General features: G+C 35.9%; 1 protein-coding gene across 1 annotated transcript; it reads right to left on the reverse strand.

The window, feature by feature from the left end:
• Positions 1-16,540: 16,540 nt before the first annotated feature.
• Positions 16,541-18,504, reverse strand: LOC111876628 (uncharacterized). The gene is made up of 3 exons (XM_023873173.3): positions 18,348-18,504; positions 17,189-17,327; positions 16,541-17,104 (listed from the first exon to the last, which is right to left on the reverse strand). Exons 2-3 carry the CDS (start codon positions 17,309-17,311, stop codon positions 16,685-16,687), a joined length of 543 nt encoding a protein of 180 aa, XP_023728941.2. The 5' UTR covers positions 17,312-17,327; positions 18,348-18,504; the 3' UTR covers positions 16,541-16,684.
• Positions 18,505-19,750: the final 1,246 nt, after the last annotated feature.

Here is a 19,750-nt window from a genome sequence, read left to right on the forward strand (position 1 = left end):
AATCTCTTTTAATTATACACTTTAATTAATTAATAAAACCATAAGGGTGTGATTTGAACTTTTCAAAACTATACTAGGGTTTTAGAATTTGAAATTTCTAAATTAAACTTTTAATCAACTTTTAAATTCCAAAACTTGAGGGCAAGTTTTTGAAACATTTCAAAACATTAGGGTTTAAATTTCAAAAACAAAACTTTTAAGTTCAAATTTAAACTATAAAACCTAAAGGGGAAAAATAGAAACTTTTTCACAAGATAATTCAAATCTAAATTACAAATAATCAAACTTTATCTAATAAAAAAAATGATTATCTAAATTTTGACAATTATCTTCTATTTTGGTAAGGATAATCACCAAATATTGATAAAATTCGGATTTTATAACAAAAACGCGTTTATGGTAATTATCCAAAGCCAAAACAGGAAGAAAATCGCGAATATGAGCTATCAAACGCTTTGACTTGTCGAGTCTGGACCTGGACTCGTCGAGTACAGCTGACTCGGCGAGTCAAACACTCAGAAGCAAAAAGTTTCGATTTTCAGTGCTGATTTCGATCAAATATGCATCAATACAATAGAAACCAATCAAGGCTCTGATACCATTGATGGATTTTGGCTATAAGAACATCTTATGTGCTCATGCAAACCCTAATGCTTGGATCTAGGTTTCTCTATTGTACATGCTATTCATCCAAGACTTTAAACCCTAGTTCTAGCATATAAATAATCATATTAACATGTGAAAGGGTTTTAGATCTTACCTTGATTGTTATGTAGCAATAACAATCACAAATCCTCCTTGTAATGACTTTAGAAAGCTTAGAGTCACAAATATCACTCCTCTAATGGTTCACAAACACCAAGAGCAAGAGGATGAAGAATAAGGAGAGAGGAGGCTGCCCAAAACGTGTGTAAACCCTAGAGAACAAGTTCACCACGTTTTTGGGGCTTAAGGGTCCTTTAAATAGTGAGGCTATTAGGGTTATCTAACAAGGAAACCCTAATTTAGATGCTTAGGCCCTAAGCAACCCATGGACTCCTTTCTTAAAGGCCTTGGACGATTTCTAATGGGTTTCCCCCATAGAATTCGTCCACTCCTCTAATATGGAGTCCCTTATCCCAATATTTAACTATCACACAATTGACAGTTCTAGTCCCTTAAGTTTAATTAATGTCTTTTAGTCACAAACTTAATTCTTATTAATTCTTGACTAATATTAATTAAACAATATGATTTCTCCTTTAATATATTATTCTCATAATATATAAATAAATCATAATTAATCTTCTCTCTCCATAATTCATCCTATCAAGTTGCTTTGGTGAAGGCAACCCAAAAGGACCATGCACCATTGGGTCAAGTACATACCAAAATAGTTATGGACTTAGACACTAATCCAACAATCTAGGTTTGCTACTACCTGATATATTATATGTTGGCATGATATGTTATATGTGATAGGTAGCACCTGGTTCTTGGTACGTTTTCTGTTATTAAATCTTCATTTATTTTTGCATTTTAGCCTTGGACTCGGCGAGTCGAAGGACTGACTCGCCGAGTAAAAGCGGGATGAGGCGCAGAGTTTAAGTTGCGGACTCGCCAAGTCGGGTCCCGGACTCGGCGAGTAGCCGTTGTCTGGACAAAAACCCTAATCCAGGGGTTTGCACCCTATTTAAACGACCTTATGCAACCTCATTTCCCCCTTTATGCTCCCAAACACTTCTCATAGCAAACCCTAGCCGTTTTTGAGAAAATCCAAGGCTTTTGAGTGATTCTTGTGAGTTTTGACCTCAAGGAAGAAGGAAGAGCATAGAAGGATCAAGAGGAGACTGAAGGATTTGAGTTTGGTTCACCATTTGCAGTCTACAGAAGGTATAAAGTCTAAACCTTGCTCATTCATTTGTTAGATCCCTCTTTGGGGTGATTTAGGGCTTTTATAAGCCATTTTTGGTGGCCAACCATGTTTGCAAACATAGTTGGGGGTTTGAGTTTCTGGATCATGTCATTATTGGAGTCACAAGACATATTTGGGTTGCTTTTGCACTCAAGTAAGGCCCTATGCAACAAAAGAACCATTTTAAAGCCTTTTTAAGCTTAAAAGTCCCATGCATGCACGTAAAGTTTGTAACTTTACGTGCTAGATCGAGTTTAGGGGCCATGATTTTGTTGGGTTTTGAGCATTCTAACACTCCTATGGTGTACATGCAACCCTATAAACCTTGGATCTATGTTTTCTCTATTATACATGCAAATAAGAACTTTCCAAGGCTTTAATCCTAACTAGCATATTATGATGTTCTTAATCTACAAAGTACTAGTTAGAAGACATACCTTTTGATGTAGCTTGATGTCTTCAAGCTTTAAGAGCTTAACCCCAATAGTGTGGAAGCCTCAAGTGGAATCACAAATCACCAAGACACCTTGGAAGACTTTAGAGAATATGAATACTTGGTTCTCTCTTAGTGAAATCGGCTAGCCCTCTTAGTGTATCACACTAGTGCCTATTTCACCAACCAAAGACATCTTTATATAGTATGGAGGATTAGGGTTAAACCCTAATACCCATGACCTTTCATTTCCTAGGATCCATGGGTTAAATACTCCATGGACTATCCATGAAAGCTTAGCCCAACCTAAATGAACTTGGCCCATTCCATATATATAAGAGTCCATATTTAATTAGTTCCTTTTGATCACTTAATTAATTATAAATTAATTCTTGATCAATACTAATTAAATAATATGATTCCATATTAATATATTAGAACTTATAATATATTAATATTAATCATAAACATACTATTCTCAAAAGATTATCCATATAAATTGTGTCGGTGAAGTGCAACCCAAATGGACCATGCCGGGTCGGGTCAAGTACATACCAAATATAGTTATGGACTTAGACATTAATCCAACAGTCTCCCACTTGGATAAGTCTAAAACTATTATTGCGTATGACTTCAAACCTAACTGGCAATCGTAGCTCTTAAAGCTGCTGTCGAACTCTGATCTTGTCAACGAACTTGTCCATTAGATAAGGGATCATATATTCCTCCATTCTAGATATCGTATGGACTGAGACATGGATTATAATCATTCTCTCTGTCCATTTTTTGTTTCCCGATTTTCGATTTATGACGACTGACTAATTGAACAAATCAAATCAGTCCTGGCCCGGCTGAGCACTTCCATTTGTCATCATCAAATCATCGAGGGGCCCACAGATATCGCTTTTATCCTGAAGGTAAAAGGAATGGATAAACTTCGACTCATATGGCTTGTTCTACTACTTGTTGAATCATACACAAAGTCACGTTTTATAGCACCGAGTTACCAAATGCGTTTTCGTGCAATCAATGTACAACCAACTCATAGTAACAACTCATATCTCTAGGTTTGAAGAATATAAGATATTATCGTCTCATGATCACTCGTGATAAAATCCATGAAGTGATTCCAATGAGCGCGGGTTGAATCCAATACTCAGAACTTATGAGCACTCATGAGTGTTGTAGTCCTTTGTCCAACACCTTAGACCTCTACAAGCCAACCCATGCCAGTCTTAATTCATATTTACTTCCAACATATGACCGACTGTGGATGGTTTGAATAACTTAGTCATTCCGGAAGAATAACTTAGTTTATTCGGGAAGTCAAAACATGCAAAATGAAACACAATAATAATTGAATCCAGTATGGTATCAACCCTTTGAACATAAATAAAACACCTTTTATTTATCACCATATGATTACACATTATTCATTGTATACTGTTTCAGCTATCAACTTTATTCTTGAATTTAAAACAATAGTTGTCCCATGCTCCAAGCATGTACACTATGTTTTTCTAAACACTAGTCATGCCATACACCAAGTATGCATACCATGTTTGTCTATGATCTTTACTTTGTGAACTAGATCCATTGAACATAACTTCAATGATTGTCTTTTCACACTCCCAAATCCTTACTGCAAATGCAAGAATTTCAAATTCATGCCATTTACTGAAATCTGTTAGATTCTAAACTTATATGCATTGATCTTCTTGTAATGATTATGCACAAAATCAGAAAGACTTGACAACAATCATTACAGAGTATTCCAAAGGAGATCAGCTCCTTGGAAACATCCTTCTTGCATTAAGTTTCCTTAATCTTACACAGATTGAAAATTCTAACTTTGAAACATTTTCATAATCCATTTTGACTATCACTTCTGACCAAGAGTTTCCTCCTTACAGATTATGTCAATATGGTCCTTCCAGAATTATCACTACACTTCCAACTGTCCTTGAGCAACCAATCTTTGGTAAACGTTAGATTGTCCTCGACAATTGTTTAATCCTTTTAGTCATATCCAGTTCTAAACCTTTTCCCTTCTTAATGCCCCAGGCATTTGGAAAATTTTAGAAAGGATGAATATAGCACAAGTAATCGATCCTATATCCGAAGCATATGGGAATCGATTCATGATGTCTCACATAAAGACTAAACCAGTCTTTTGCTATAATATGTCCATTTCAATTTGCCAAGTTCTCATAATTCAGATTATGAAAAGGGATGCCGTAATCATAACCGAATTTTAGAACGCAAATAATGGACCCATATACAGAATTTCCTTATGTTGAGCCATTCCAACATGAAATTCATATATATCCTTGACTAAATGATTAAAAACTCACAATCTAAGCTTATAGATTTGAGATGAAGTATAATTTCCTCTCCCTTAATTATAGCAAAACAACTCTTTCCCAATTGAAACTTTTTGTTTTCTATAATTAACATTGCTAACTTGCAATACTTATCATAATTATCATGCTCCCACTAACATGATGATTATTAGCATAACACTTATGCTCCCACTAGCTTTGACATGTACTCAGAAATCAACTGACTTCCTTACCAAAGTTCATATTTCTGATACTAGATTGTTTTGATAAAACTTAAACATACACCTTCCCTTAGATAGCACACTTGTGTATCTAAACAGTTATGAAGAGGGATGCCGTAATCATAATAGTTAGACCTTTTTGCCACTTCTCACAAGTCCAGGTTAGTGTGCCGGTAAACCACACACGCTCCACTAACGACTTTGAGAATGCAAATATCACAATTGCTATCTAGCTATAATCTACTTAGTGAAAGTGTTTCCTCACCATCATTTTCATGAATCGGAGAGAAACCTTATGACACTTAGATTTAATGGTGTATGTGTTCTTATCCATGTGAATTTTTCAAAACCATAGTCACAAGACAAGGATAATGACAAATCCACACTCATATGGATTGAACTCAATCTTAATTTCTTGCCACCTGGCAGCTCAAGGGTCTGCCATTGCTTCCAAGTTGTTGTGCAACTAATTGAGAACTCTCAGAACTCATATGAAAAGCCAACTATAACTGGAATGGGCACAGAATATGTCAACACGATAGGTTATAAACCTCAAGTCGTGTGCTAGTGAAGAACTTCAGGTTTTATTCTTGATTAGTTCTTGAGACTTTCAAGACCTTTAAGACTCCCACTGTCCGCTTGACATATAAGACTCCCTTGTCAAATATCCAAGAGATAGTGTGGATTCTAATCAAGACAAACACTTCACACAATTGGCCTAAGTTGGTCTTTGTTTTATACAAAACATCACAACTTACCAATTTCAAATGTACAAGAGTAGAAAACTTTTACTCTTACATTTGACAAGTGTTTTAAACCCTTTTTTTTTAGACATGTTACTCAAGTTACAATCTTGGAGTATGACTCTAAGACTTGTATTGGAACGAAATATGACTCATCTTCTTCATTTAGCCACTTCACCAATTCATAGTTCCTCTTCTTAGCTATCAGAATGCACTTAGAGGATGAATTCTGATTAGGTCTCTAAATCATTAAGATGATCATAAAAGCTGATACTAAAGTACTCTCCCATCTTTTCAGATTTGAGAAACTTTTATCCTTCTGCCTAATTTGATTCTTCTTATTCGCTCTGCCTTACATTGAAACCTTTTCCAATGTCTCAGAATTACACTTAATCTTGTAAGTATAACCATATTTACTGAGCTTTAGTAAACTATGACGAATAGTCTTATCAATCTTTTGTGGTGGACTAAATCAGTGCACAAGAATGTGTACTCGATCCCTTAGTCCTTTACTTGACTCACACATCCATGTGACCGAGTAATTAGTCTTAATTTTTCCAATACTTGAAAGTTCTCATTCATCATGCTATACAACTTGCATGATTCCAAGTTCCGGTCCAATTGAAACTTGGGTGATGAGAATCTTTCCTAATTTGGTAAATTTTGACATTACCACAAATGAAAGAATCAATTTCATATTTCCACTCTTGCTATTAATGGAATCATATAAGCAACAATTTTTCCTCAAATGCCATTGTAAGGATGTTTTAAAATAAATAAAATAAAAAATTTTCTATTATTTTAAAACTTTTCGGAAAAACTTATCCTTACAATCCATATGAAAACTTGTTGTTATCTATTCCTAAGCAATATCTCATAACTCCTAAGAAGTAGCTCAAGAATCCGATCTTCAAACTATGCGATAGAAATCCATCTACGCGATCAGATTCAGCATATTCTTTCTTTAAGTTCCTTTACTTTTCTTTGATTCTTAAAACATCACCATGTGACCTAGTCACATCATGTATCAAGAATCTCATAATAGAAACTTAACAGAGTTAGATAGTGGACTTTACCTGAAGTAGAGTCAAACTTATTGACTTTAACAGCCTAAGGTAAATTTGGCAGCTTCGCAACCAATGCCCCTTCCTTTGGCAATATAAACATATGGACCCTTTGATAATGGTACAAGGGACTATCACAGACTTAGCTTTTCTCTTTACCATTTGGTCAACCGAGTTGACTATGGCCGATCCCTTTACCATTGGGAAGAGAATGCTTTTCTGGATTTCCTGTGTCACTATTGTCAATGTCCATCAAGTTTTAAGGAAGTTGATCTTAACAAATAGATAAGATCATTAAGGGTCTTGTCATAGTCTGTTTCATAGGTGTCCCAAAGGAACTCACTATGTGACTTAGAAAGTGATTGAACCACCAACTTTCTCAAGACTTTGACACCCAACTCTCCCGGCTTGTCAATATGTGACTACATCTCCAAGATGTGATCACACCTAGACCTTGCCTTGCCAATAGGGCTTGAGTGACCTTGAACTTGAATTTTAGGGAGAATAATTGGAGGAGGTGAAAGAAGTATGATTTCCATGGGACATCATCTTCATTTAGGAAAGCTTGTTTCAAGAGATTTAGGAAGATCATAAATGTCTAAACCAGACATCTTTTGGGAGATATTCAAGATAGTTGATCTTAAGTCCTTAATATAACACCCAATATGAAATATTAAGGCTAGGACCCAACAAACTATTTTATAACTTAGAAGAGGGATGCCGTAATCCAAGCTATAAAATATTTGAAGGTAGGTGAATGACGATTCACCAATTTCCACCAAGATAAACGAAATGTATTATTAGGTTTTAATTGGTTTTGAAACTCCTAGATCTATTGAGATTCATTGAACTGTTCAATGACATGTTTCAATCTCGAGTGTGCCCTTCAGGTTTTGTGACTGGGATGCCGAGGATCACAAAACAAGGTGTGAAGTAACCATGCAAATTACTTGGTACCCTTAAGTGTTTACCCCTCAATCGATGTGCCGGTTAACCACACACGCTCCACCGATACTATGATAAACATTAAGTTACCCTTTGCCTACCTTGTTAAATACGAGTTAGTGTGCCGGTTAACCACACACGCTCCACTAACCGACTTAAACAAAGTGCAAAGTGTAATTTCATGGATTAGCACCTTATTCACATTTTCCTAAGTAACTAAGATTGGGTATTTATAAGTGTTTAGTTACTTAGTATTTATCATTAATACTTTTAATGAAGGGAGAATTATAGTCCTGTCAAACCCGTTCGGCTAACGACCCTCCACCAGTCAAGCAAGCGGTGGGTGAGAGTGGACACCCATTAAGTTGCCATTTTATAGGCAACAACCTTATACCCACCTTATAGACCGGCTTCGTGAATGAGGCGTACTAGCGGTAAGACTGACTTTACTCTTATACATATATATATTATTAACTTCTAATATTATAAAGTATAAGGGTTGAATTTTAACTTTTAAAATTCTAAGGGCTAACTTGGAATTAAAGTATTCATAAGAGAAAACTTTACAAATTCCAAAACTTGAGGGCAAGTTTTGAAACTATTCAAAACTAACTAATTCCATAACTTATGTGTTTAAAGTAGTTTTAATCCAAAAACTCTTCAAGTTCCATAACTTGAGGACAAGTTATGGAAGACTTTAAACTAATAAAAGAATTAACTTTTCTTTATTTTATAACTTATGGAATTAATTAAGGTTACACCTTTTTTTATTTTATTTTATTTTATTAAATGAAGAGACTCTTGGTCCTCCATAACTTAAGGACAAGTTATGGAGTCATAAAACCATTTAATTAGAACTAGACTCTTCATTTTTGTAACCTTTGCCAATTTTTATGAGTTTTATGATTCTTAAATGTGACTTTTCATATAACTTGAGGACAAGTTACAAAAACACATTTTAGAATCAATTCTTAGATTAATTTGGATTAAAACCAACTATCACATAATTTTATTCATTAATCTAAATTCACTCATAAAACAAGGTAACACAAAAAACTTTTGGTGATCCATAACTTATTCTTAAGTTATGGAATCCTTTAAAACATTAACACCAAATTTTGTAACTCCATAAAAACTTTGAATCAATTTTTTTTAAAACCTTTTCATATCCATAACTTATGGAGGTTTCAAAAAATAAAACTCTTTAGATCAAACTTTTAAAACTAATAAAATAATCATATTATTTTATCTTTTATTAAATTTGACCTAATTCAACTCATAAAGCAAATTATTCAAATTTTACAAATAATTAGTTTTTCACAAGAACAAGTAATTATCTTAAAATTTGACAAACTTCATGTTTTTTTTCTTTTTTTTTCAACTTTGAAAATAAAATATTTGCATCAATATAACAGAAAACAACCCGTGTCTCTGATACCACTGTTGGGTTTTGAGCATTCTAACACTCCTATGGTGTACATGCAACCCTATAAACCTTGGATCTATGTTTTCTCTATTATACGTTTTCTCTATTATACATGCAAATAAGAACTTTCCAAGGCTTTAATCCTAACTAGCATATTATGATGTTCTTAATCTACAAAGTACTAGTTAGAAGACATACCTTTTGATGTAGCTTGATGTCTTCAAGCTTTAAGAGCTTAACCCCAATAGTGTGGAAGCCTCAAGTGGAATCACAAATCACCAAGACACCTTGGAAGACTTTAGAGAATATGAATACTTGGTCTCTCTTAGTGAAATCGGCTAGCCCTCTTAGTGTATCACACTAGTGCCTATTTCACCAACCAAAGACATCTTTATATAGTATGGAGGATTAGGGTTAAACCCTAATACCCATGACCTTTCATTTCCTAGGATCCATGGGTTAAACACTCCATGGACTATCCATGAAAGCTTAGCCCAACCTAAATGAACTTGGCCCATTCCATATATATAAGAGTCCATATTTAATTAGTTCCTTTTGATCACTTAATTAATTATAAATTAATTCTTGATCAATACTAATTAAATAATATGATTCCATATTAATATATTAGAACTTATAATATATTAATATTAATCATAAACATACTATTCTCAAAAGATTATCCATATAAATTGTGTCGGTGAAGTGCAACCCAAATGGACCATGCCGGGTCGGGTCAAGTACATACCAAATATAGTTATGGACTTAGACATTAATCCAACAGATTTATCCTTTGGTCAAGTGTTGTACATCAAAAATCGAAGTTTTAAGGAAGGGATGTGACTGACTCGGCGAGTCCAAGGGTTCTGTCCCATATCAGTGAGGGTCAAAAGGACCAGATGAGTGTGGAAAGGTTTTAGGGAGTCCCGGGGAGTGACCCAACGTTCTGAACTAAGCAAATTGTTTTTGAAATTCATGGTACTCGGCGAGTGCATGAACGGACCCGGCGAGTCCAAGGCAATCTTCATAGAACTCGACGAGTTGTTCATCAACTCGGCGAGTCGAGGACAAAATGTGTTCATAGCATGAAGAGTAACTTGACGAGTTGTTCATATAACTCGTCAAGTCAGAGGCAGGACATGAGTATCAGTTGATGATGAACTCGACGAGTTGTTCATACAACTCGGCGAGTCGATTGAGGATTAAGTCGGTGTTCATTTAGAAGGAAAACTCGTCGAGTCATCGCCTAACTCGACGAGTAGAGACGGGTATAAGGTCTAATGGAAGGATAGGGACTCGACGAGTTGTCGAGCCAACTCGACGAGTCAGGTCAACTAGAAGTTGACTTTGACTTTGACTTGGTCAAGGGGTAAAATGGTCATTTTTCCCTAAGAGTAGACATCAGTTTCTGACTAAGTGTTTTGTGGGAATTTTAGCCGGAGGATTTCCGGAGCAGCAGCAGCAGCAGTCGGAGGGTTCCCGCATTGTTCAGCAGCTACTACGAGGTGAGTTACCTTCCAGTAGCGGTGGGTCTAAGGCCACAATGCCGGCCCACCAGTAGGAGACGTATGATAGATGATTGTCTTTGTGATATCATCTAGGTTTGCTACTACCTGATATGTTATATGCTAGCATGATATGTTGTATGTGATAGTAGTAGAGTTCGGTTGCTAGGACCGAAGGGTATTCAGACACCCCAGATACATCTGACAGTATGTGATGATATGTTTGCATGTTGGCTTGTTATGTTATATGCGATAGAGGTAGTAGGAGGGGACCAGACCCCGAGTTCGGTTGTTAGGACTGAAGGGTAGTTCAGGCACCCCAGATATGTCTGATAATATGTTATTGTTATGTTATATGTGATAGTAGTAGTAAGGGGTGAAATAGTCCCGAGGTTCGGTTGTTAGGACCGAAGGGTAGTCAACACCCCATAATGGCTCGACATGGGTAGGTCAGCGCCCCGGAATGGCTTGACACGGGAAGGAAGACACCCCAGAATGGCCGCATGGGTAGGTCGGCACCCCAGAATGGCCGCATGGGTAGGTCGGCACCCCAGAATGGTCGTACGGGTAGGTCGGCACCCCAGAACGGCCGTACCGGGTAGTCGGGCACCCCAGAAATGCCTGGCAATATGTATGTGATATGATTGTATGGTATGTGGTATGACGGGGGAACTCACTAAGCTTCGTGCTTACAGTTTTCAGTTTTGGTTTCAAGTACCTCTTCAGCGAAGGGGAAGGAGCTGGCGCGGTAGCGGCACATCATACACACACATTGGTTTTCCGCATTATGAGATGTTCTGGGATTGTACTCTGACATTATTATTAATTTCATGTTTTGGGTTTCAGACACGAGATATGTTTTATGAAATGATATGATCGGATGATGTTTTATTACAAATGTTTTACAAACCACTTATTTTAAATGAAATTTTTTGGGCGTGAAAATTGAGTCGTTACATGATAGTAGTAGAGTTCGGTTGTTAGGACCGAAGGGTATGTCAGACACCCCAAATATGTCTGATAGTATGTGATGATATGTTTATATGATGGCATGATATGTTATATGTGATAGTGGTAGTAGGAGGGGAATAGTCCCCAAGTTCGGTTGTTAGGACCGAAGGGTAGTTCGGACACCCCATATATGTCTGATAGTATGTTTATGTTATGATATATGTAATAGTAGCAGTAGCGGGTGGAATAGTCCCCGAGGGTCGATTGTTAGTACCGACGGGTAGGTCAGCACCCCAGAATGGCTTGACACAGGTAGGACGGCACCCCAGAATGGCCGCAAGGGTAGGTCGGCACCCCAAAATGGCCGTACGGGTAGGTCGGCACCCCAAAATAGTCGTACCGGGTAGGTCGGGCACCCCAGAATTGCCCGGCAATATGTATGCTATGTGATTGTATAGTATGTGGTACGATGGGGGAACTCACTAAGCTTCGTGCTTACAGTTTACAGTTTTGGTTTCGGGTACCTCTTCAGCGAAGGGGAAGGAGTTGGCGCGGTAACGGCACATCATACACACACTCTTTGTTTTCCGCACTATGGATATTCTGGGATTGTACTCTGACATGTTATTATTTTGTGACTTGGGTTCTCAGACATGATACAGTGTTTTATGAGATGATGTGATTTCACAATATTTTCTTATAAATGTTTTTATGAGTCAGTTAATAAAAACGAAATTTTTGGACTTGAAAATTGGGTCGTTACAAGGATATTTAATTTATCACACCTAAATCGCTCCATTTCGCAAATTCACAACCACAGACCGACTAGGTGTGCATGTGGGCTTGGCCCATCTCTACTCCACTAAAGCTTTTGAAAACCTAATTAGAGACTGGGGATGTTTTATATATAGTGAAACAAAACCTTAGAAGCCCAAAAAAATAAATTAGACCTGGTGATTGTGTTTGGCCTCTCACAGACTACACATAGCAGTTTGAATTTTGAATCATCAAACCGAACCTCGCTAAAAATAAAAATTCCTCATAAGACCGGTGTGAAGTACAAAGTGAAAAGTGCACCTAAGTCGCTCCATTTTGCACATTCACGAACACAACCTGACTAGGCATGCATGTGGGTTTGGCCCATCTTTAGTCCCACTGAAGCCTTTGACAGCCTAGTGTGTGGCAACATTTTAGACAAGTATGACTATGTGGTGAGAATGAGATGAAGCTGGTGTGACGTTGATATGTCAGACAAAAGGAAATGACAAAGATGATATCACCCCCTCTGGTATTAGAATAGTGAATACGAAAAAACATTTGTTTGGTGAAAATAATAAATTAGTTAAATGAACGGTGTATGTTATTACAAAAGAAGTTCTTGTTTCATAATTCTTTTGCTAACTTATTTCATGGAAAATTTTATTACATAAGTTTAACTTTTGTTTTTCTATGAAATGATAATAACATCTAGTGAAAACTTTGTAGAATTCAAAGGGATTATAGATTTTTTAGATGATTTTGATTTTTTTTTTTTTTTGTATTTAGTAGATACCTGTGAGCCGAACCACAGTTGCTCACTGTAACATACACGTTTTGAAATCATTTTTTTTTGTAATGAATAATATTACGAAATATTATGTGAATTTGAATGTTGAGTTCTAACAGATAGTTTTTACTATAAATGAAGTAAAACTATGCTTAGAATCATTCAGAAAGTATTGGAAGTCTTATGAGATTCCAATCAAATGCCATATAGTGAAATTCAACAAAAATATAAAATTTGAAATAAGTAAAAATTTATTATTTAAAGTTTTAAAGAATCTCGTAAGAAAAGTTTTGGCAAAAACCTCGTCGAAATCCGAGTTATAACAAAGAAGTTATGACCAATCGAAGATCCGCGACAAAACCGGCACGGCGCCAAATGACGTACAAAAAGTGATTTTTGACAAACTACTTTTTAGCCTTATTAATCTAAATGAAATTCGTATTATTCGTTAAATCGAGAAGTTCGATAAAAAGAACGCCAAAATCTGACTTCGTGTGAGGAAGTTGTGATTTTTCTAAGCTTTAGCTTAGCAGCAAACAACTAAAAACTCGAATTTTAGATCGAGTAATTTTTAGCCAACACAACCTAAACAAGAATTGAAGGTCTCGTCAATAGTAGTACAACGATAAAAAGTCTGACGAAAACGGACGTCGGATGAAGAAGTTATGAATTTTTAACGGATTTTCCTGTCCCGGTCTGTTAAAATTAATTATATTAAAAATAAAGTCAAAATTAGCCGAATAAGTCTAAATGAAAGTTTTAGAATATATTCCCGCCTACGTGTGCATATAAAGAACGTCAAAAACGGAGCTCGTATGCGAAAGTTATGGATTTTAGAAGTTTGGGGCACATTTTCCGAGAATTTTTGCATGAATAGTGTCGGCCACGTCACCTCGCACGAAGCAGTTGCGTCACCAAGACGTGCCGCATCCGAGGTCCGACGCATGTCGCTTGCTGATTCGACCGAGGGTGCGGTCCAATGATCTTCCGACGCGCCTCGCTTCTGACTTCGCCCCGTGTCCGACGTGCTGGACCAATCCGAAGCGCACATCTATCCCGACCCTCGCATCCGAGCCTCGCCCTTCTGCCGCGTGTACCAAAGCTTACAGCTTCGCAGCCACCTGCCCTCTCCCTCTCGATTCGGATCCGAACCTCAGCCCTATATAAGGGGTGTGAGACCTCCCAGTTTTTGTTGGAATTTTTGCCACTTTTCACCCCTAATTTCATATTTCTACTACTTTGACATCCCCCGAAGCCCCGATATCAATTTTAGCACCCGAAACACGTCCCGAAGTTCCCAAGAAGCCCGAAAAATTTATCTTTTCGGTTTTGAAGCCCAACCCTCGTAGGGCTCGGTTTTCTATAAATCTCCCGGTTTTACAAAGAAAGTCATATTTAGAGCCGAAGTGCTGCCTAGATTACTATTTTGACTCCCGGTTAATTCAAGGTGAGTTCAATATATAGGAACAATTATATGTTATGTGTTATATGTGCTATGTGCTATTCAGTGTTATTTTCCCATGATATTCTGGTATTGACATGGAGTCTTTGGCCATGTAGAGCAAGTCTCGTATTGGTAATATACCTTTGATCATGTAGAGCATGTCTTGTAAATTTTTGGTATTGGCTTTGTGCCTTTGACCATGTAAAACATGACTCGTATAACTTTTGATATTGGTAATGGGCTAGGTAGGGCTAAAAGCCTGTATATGCTAGCAAAATGATATTCAGAAATTTGTATATCTTCTATGCCATTTGGGCTGAACTTTATTGACGTATATCAAGCATTGAAAAATATATCTTTGAATAAAGTCTTTGATTGATACGAACGCCTGTCACATGATTTCACATATGTCTTTGTTGTTCCTCTTTGCTTCTACCATATTGAAGTGTGTGTGTGTGTATATATATATATATATATATATATATATATATATATATATATATATATATATATATATATATATATATATATATATATATGGCATAACGTTATGTTGTATCTATTATTGAACTCACTAAGCGTCACCGCTTACCCTATCAATATTTAACAATTGCAGGAGATAAGTAATCAGTATGATCGTATACTGTTCGAAGATTTAGAATAGTTTGTAATAGTACTTTTTGTACTTCAATTTATGTTTATATAAATTATAATATCCTGGGTAGTTATGTAATATATAACACTTTGTAATAGTCGGTTTGTATCCAATAGTTTGTAACCTCTTTATGAATGTAAAATATTGTTTTTATGAATATGCAAGTAGCATGTTTTGAAGTAATGAGGTATATAATTCATGAAAGTATCAAGGAGGGTCTTTCACTCACATCCTTACGGTTCGGTTTAGGTAGTTGGCCGGTTTGCTTTGGTTCCAAATAATGCAAGTAGTTGCTAGCTACATGTTCACAATTCATTATTTAATTATTATCCAAACTCAACCGCCCCATTACTAGACATAATTATGTTAAACACATGCTAAAACACTTGCTTCTTATGCTCATCTTTGACATCAACCCCATCACGAAATGGGCTCTTTCAATAGTGATAGTGACATACACTTGGATTAAGATGACAAAGGAGTGTTAGCAACATCAATGGACAAAACTGAAAAATTACCTATTTTGCCTTAAGGTTTCATTTGTTTCTAAACTTTATGCTTGTTTACTGGTAAAGCGTTCATTGTAGGAATGGAAATTAATCGATCTGTAAAATCAAAAAATAAAAAGAGAACTAAATTTTGCTAATGTCAAACATCATTCGCAACTTTTGCACCACCTCAATAAATAGCGTCCATGTAAGCATTTGCAAGCAACTATAGGTAAATAATGACTCGTATTTAAAAAAAAAAAAAAAAAAAAAAAAAAAAAAAAAAAAAAAAAAAAAAAAATCACAGCTTGCTCTTTATTTTCCCCTTCAATCAAGGATGAACAAAGTTCATGGAACCTTTACGTGATATAATGGCTTCTTTTCTTCCATGTCAATCAAAACTCCTCACAATATATTTAACCCATTGACTTCTCCCATGCTTTGCATTTAGACATGCTAACCAACTTTACAATCGTTAGAAGCTAATGCATCTTCACCACTCTAAATTTTTGAGAATCTTTGTTTGATGAACACAACCATTTATGGCTATCTATCGTATATTGACATTCAAAATGAATAAAGTTGCATTCGTTACACATAACATGACTAAACTAACGTGTCAAACTTTCTAAATCTATTTTGTATATTGACATTCAAAATGAATAAAGTTGCATTCGTTACACATAACATGACTAAACTAACGTGTCAAACTTTCTAAATCTATTTTTTATGACAAGATGAGAAGGACATTCACATCTTTTGCTAGAGAAAATAAAATTTTGTAACTTTTACCCTATCCATATGATATTTGGGTTTTGTTGTAAAAAGTTATAATCTTTGTGCTTTGACTCCATTCACACAAAACAAACATAATCTAAAAAAATGAAATGAAAGTTTGAGCCCTTCCCTTGTTGAATAATTTCAAAACAAACAAACAAAAACAAAGTCTAATGATAACTTTTCACCCAGACATTTCATCAAACACCTAGAATGCATATTATTCAACGAACCCACCAACATCAAAAGCCTATCTAGCGGTAGACCGCATGGCAGTCCACGGAAACTTGGACGTCCCGGCGGTGCTATCAGTGCCACCGCCACCCCTCCGGCGGTCCTCCACTCCCCGCCGCTCCCTACCGCCATAACCAGTCTGTTTCTTAACCCCACCACCATCAAGCCAATGTGTCTTCTTTGTTTCATCGCCTTCAACAATGCTTGATTTAGCCTGTTTGCTCATCATGTTCTTCTTTTCCTCTTGGATTACACGAATAGGGTATAAATCAGGGGATATTGAAAGAGGGTTTCTTAAAGTAACATATGCTTTTTTGTAATCAGGTTTAGCAATCAAAACTCCACCTCTTTTCTTCTTCTTTCCATCCATGTTTAGGGTTCGAACCTCGTCCACTTCAAATCCGTATAATGATTCCAAAACTCTCTTGATTTCAATCTAAAATTGGAATTATAAAAGGTAACAAAAACATACAACAGAATATGCTGAAAATGTTATTCAAAAAAAGTAATGTTTGTGTACCTTTGAAGCAGAGGGGATGGTTTTGAGGGCGATTTCGGTAATGTTTGAAAAAGAAGAGGGCATGAGAAGCTTTATTGGGATATTGGCAAAGTTAACAACTCTTCTTCCCAATCTACTGCCCATTTTTTAAATGAAAGCCCTAAAAAGTAATGGAAGCAAAGAAATTCAGTTGATGCAACTCTAACCTTTTGTGTATGCTAAATTCAAGAAAATATTATCTAAAATGCATATGGATTCCTTAAATTAGCAAACAGAATAAGGAAAGCCAAGACTACCCAAGTCCCTAGTGACTAGAGAAGAAACATACATTATCTCATTCATAAAAAAAAATTCTATTCAACATAATTAATTTTGAGGGTGACATTTTGTAGAATCAAGAAAAGTAATACCTTTACATTACCATTGTATCTTTACGATGTTAATCATATGTTGGTGTCTAAGGTCTCTAGATAACTATAAAATTAGCTATACGGATAGTTTATGAGCAAAGATAGCAGCTGAGAGAAGATGAAGATGAGGATGATTAGAGGTGGCAAAATGGGCAGTTGGGTCGGATTGGGCAATGGATTAAAGTGGTAAGGGCTAAAATCAGCAGTTTTTAGAGAAAACATCTTTTTTTCAGAAAGCAATAGCTCTCTGAATTCAAAAATCACACACACACAGAGCAGATAAGTCTCATAAGAAAGCTGCCCTGCTCCTTTATTATAAGAAACATACATTTGTTTGCATTTGTATGTCAGGTAACTCGAATGCTTCATCTTTTTTGGTCTATAGCTGCAAGCTTCTTATAAGAGGATGAACATTAGTGGTGGGTTTTCGGTTTTGGGGCTTTAGATGGATCTGTATGTTCAAATAAGAGCAACAACAATGATTCCGATTTCTGGCATTGATTCGGATCCTAACAACAAATTGTATAAATCTGGTGGTTGTTTATTTAAGCATGAAAGCTCTGTTTCTGCTACTGTTCATAAAGAAGACGATAATTTTCTTCTTATCTTACTGAGCTCAAAAAATTCATTCCAACAACGTGCAAATCGCAAGGGGCGAACCGAAAGCTCAAAAGTTAATAGAAATTCGAACAACTAACCGGTTACATCAAATTAAACAAAGTAGAAACCCTAGTTTTAGATGGAACGATCAAATGAATGAAGAAACTAACCTGAAATAACGGAATTTCTGGATTACTATAAGCAAATGATGAGCGACTCAAGGGAGATGAGAGCAATCTGCGAGAATCGAGATAGAAGATGTTTCCGATTGCAATGGAGCGACGAGAAGCTCCTCGTTGTCGGCTATTCGGCTTCAGTTTTCTATATAGGCCGTGTCATTTGGATAGTACATAGAGTCTAAATCATTGACAAGAATCAAAATTGACCCAATAAGTCCAGCCCAATATAATCGATCTTACTTACAAGTCTGCAACAAAAATTGTCTAATTAGACGTTGTTATTATTAATCTTAAATTCACATCTTTATTATAATAATTATAATCGATATTGTTAAGTATTATATATGCTTATAATTAAAAGATAATATTTAATTAAGATTATTATGAATTGTAATTTATTTTGCTGAGAATGTGTATGACATATGAATCAAATTCTAAATCATATGAATTGTCATTTAATGCTATTGGAGGGGATAATTTTTTTGTTTTCTACATTTAATCCCTTCTTTCAATTATTTCTTATTTACCTTTTTTTTTTGGAAAACGGCAAATATTATAAAAATAACCACATCAAGAAGATGTGGAGAACAAACAAACAATACAAAAGAAAACGAAGAACAACAGGAAAATTGAAAACGATTACAGACAAAGGAAAGGACTAATATTCCAAACTCTTCAATCCATTTTTTTGAATGAACATCTATGCTTGCACCATATGAATGTTGTTGCTTTTATTCTTTCCACCGTGTTCGCAGAAACTATTGGAATTTTTTCAAAAATCCTTTTGTTCCTATCCATCCATATGAACCATAAAGCTCCACATAATATTGCATTGAGCATTCTTCTTTTATATTTACACTTCGACCACCGTGAGATGAACAGGAGCATATTATCCACCGAAAGAAATCTGTCACATCTAATCTCCCTCCACACCATTATCGAATCCATTATTTCCTTTGCCACAGGACAAGTTAACAAAATATGTTCACATGTCTCCTCCTCTGAATTGCATACACCACACATAGTATTTGGAATTATAATACCCCTGTTTTTAATTCCACAGCAGATGGAATTCTATCGAATTTTGCTCTCCAGATGAAACATAGAATCTTAAAAGGGAATCAACTTATCCCAAACAAATGTTCTGTCGTTGACGATATATCCCGCTAATTATATTCTCTCCCGTAACATGCAGACCATAAACCTACTATCTCTTACAAAGTCAGATTCCCAACATCGATCTGTTGAATTCCATGACACAATTTCCTTTGGTTCAATGTTATATTGCATATAGCGATTTTGTGTTTTTATAATATTTTCCACACCCCAGTGTTGGATCTGTTAGCGAAAACAGACCAATGCCTCCCTTCTAGATTATGGATACTTCGAATTAC

Source organism: Lactuca sativa, chromosome 4 (genome assembly GCF_002870075.4).
Source record: "Lactuca sativa cultivar Salinas chromosome 4, Lsat_Salinas_v11, whole genome shotgun sequence".
NCBI classification, from domain to species: domain Eukaryota; kingdom Viridiplantae; phylum Streptophyta; class Magnoliopsida; order Asterales; family Asteraceae; genus Lactuca; species Lactuca sativa.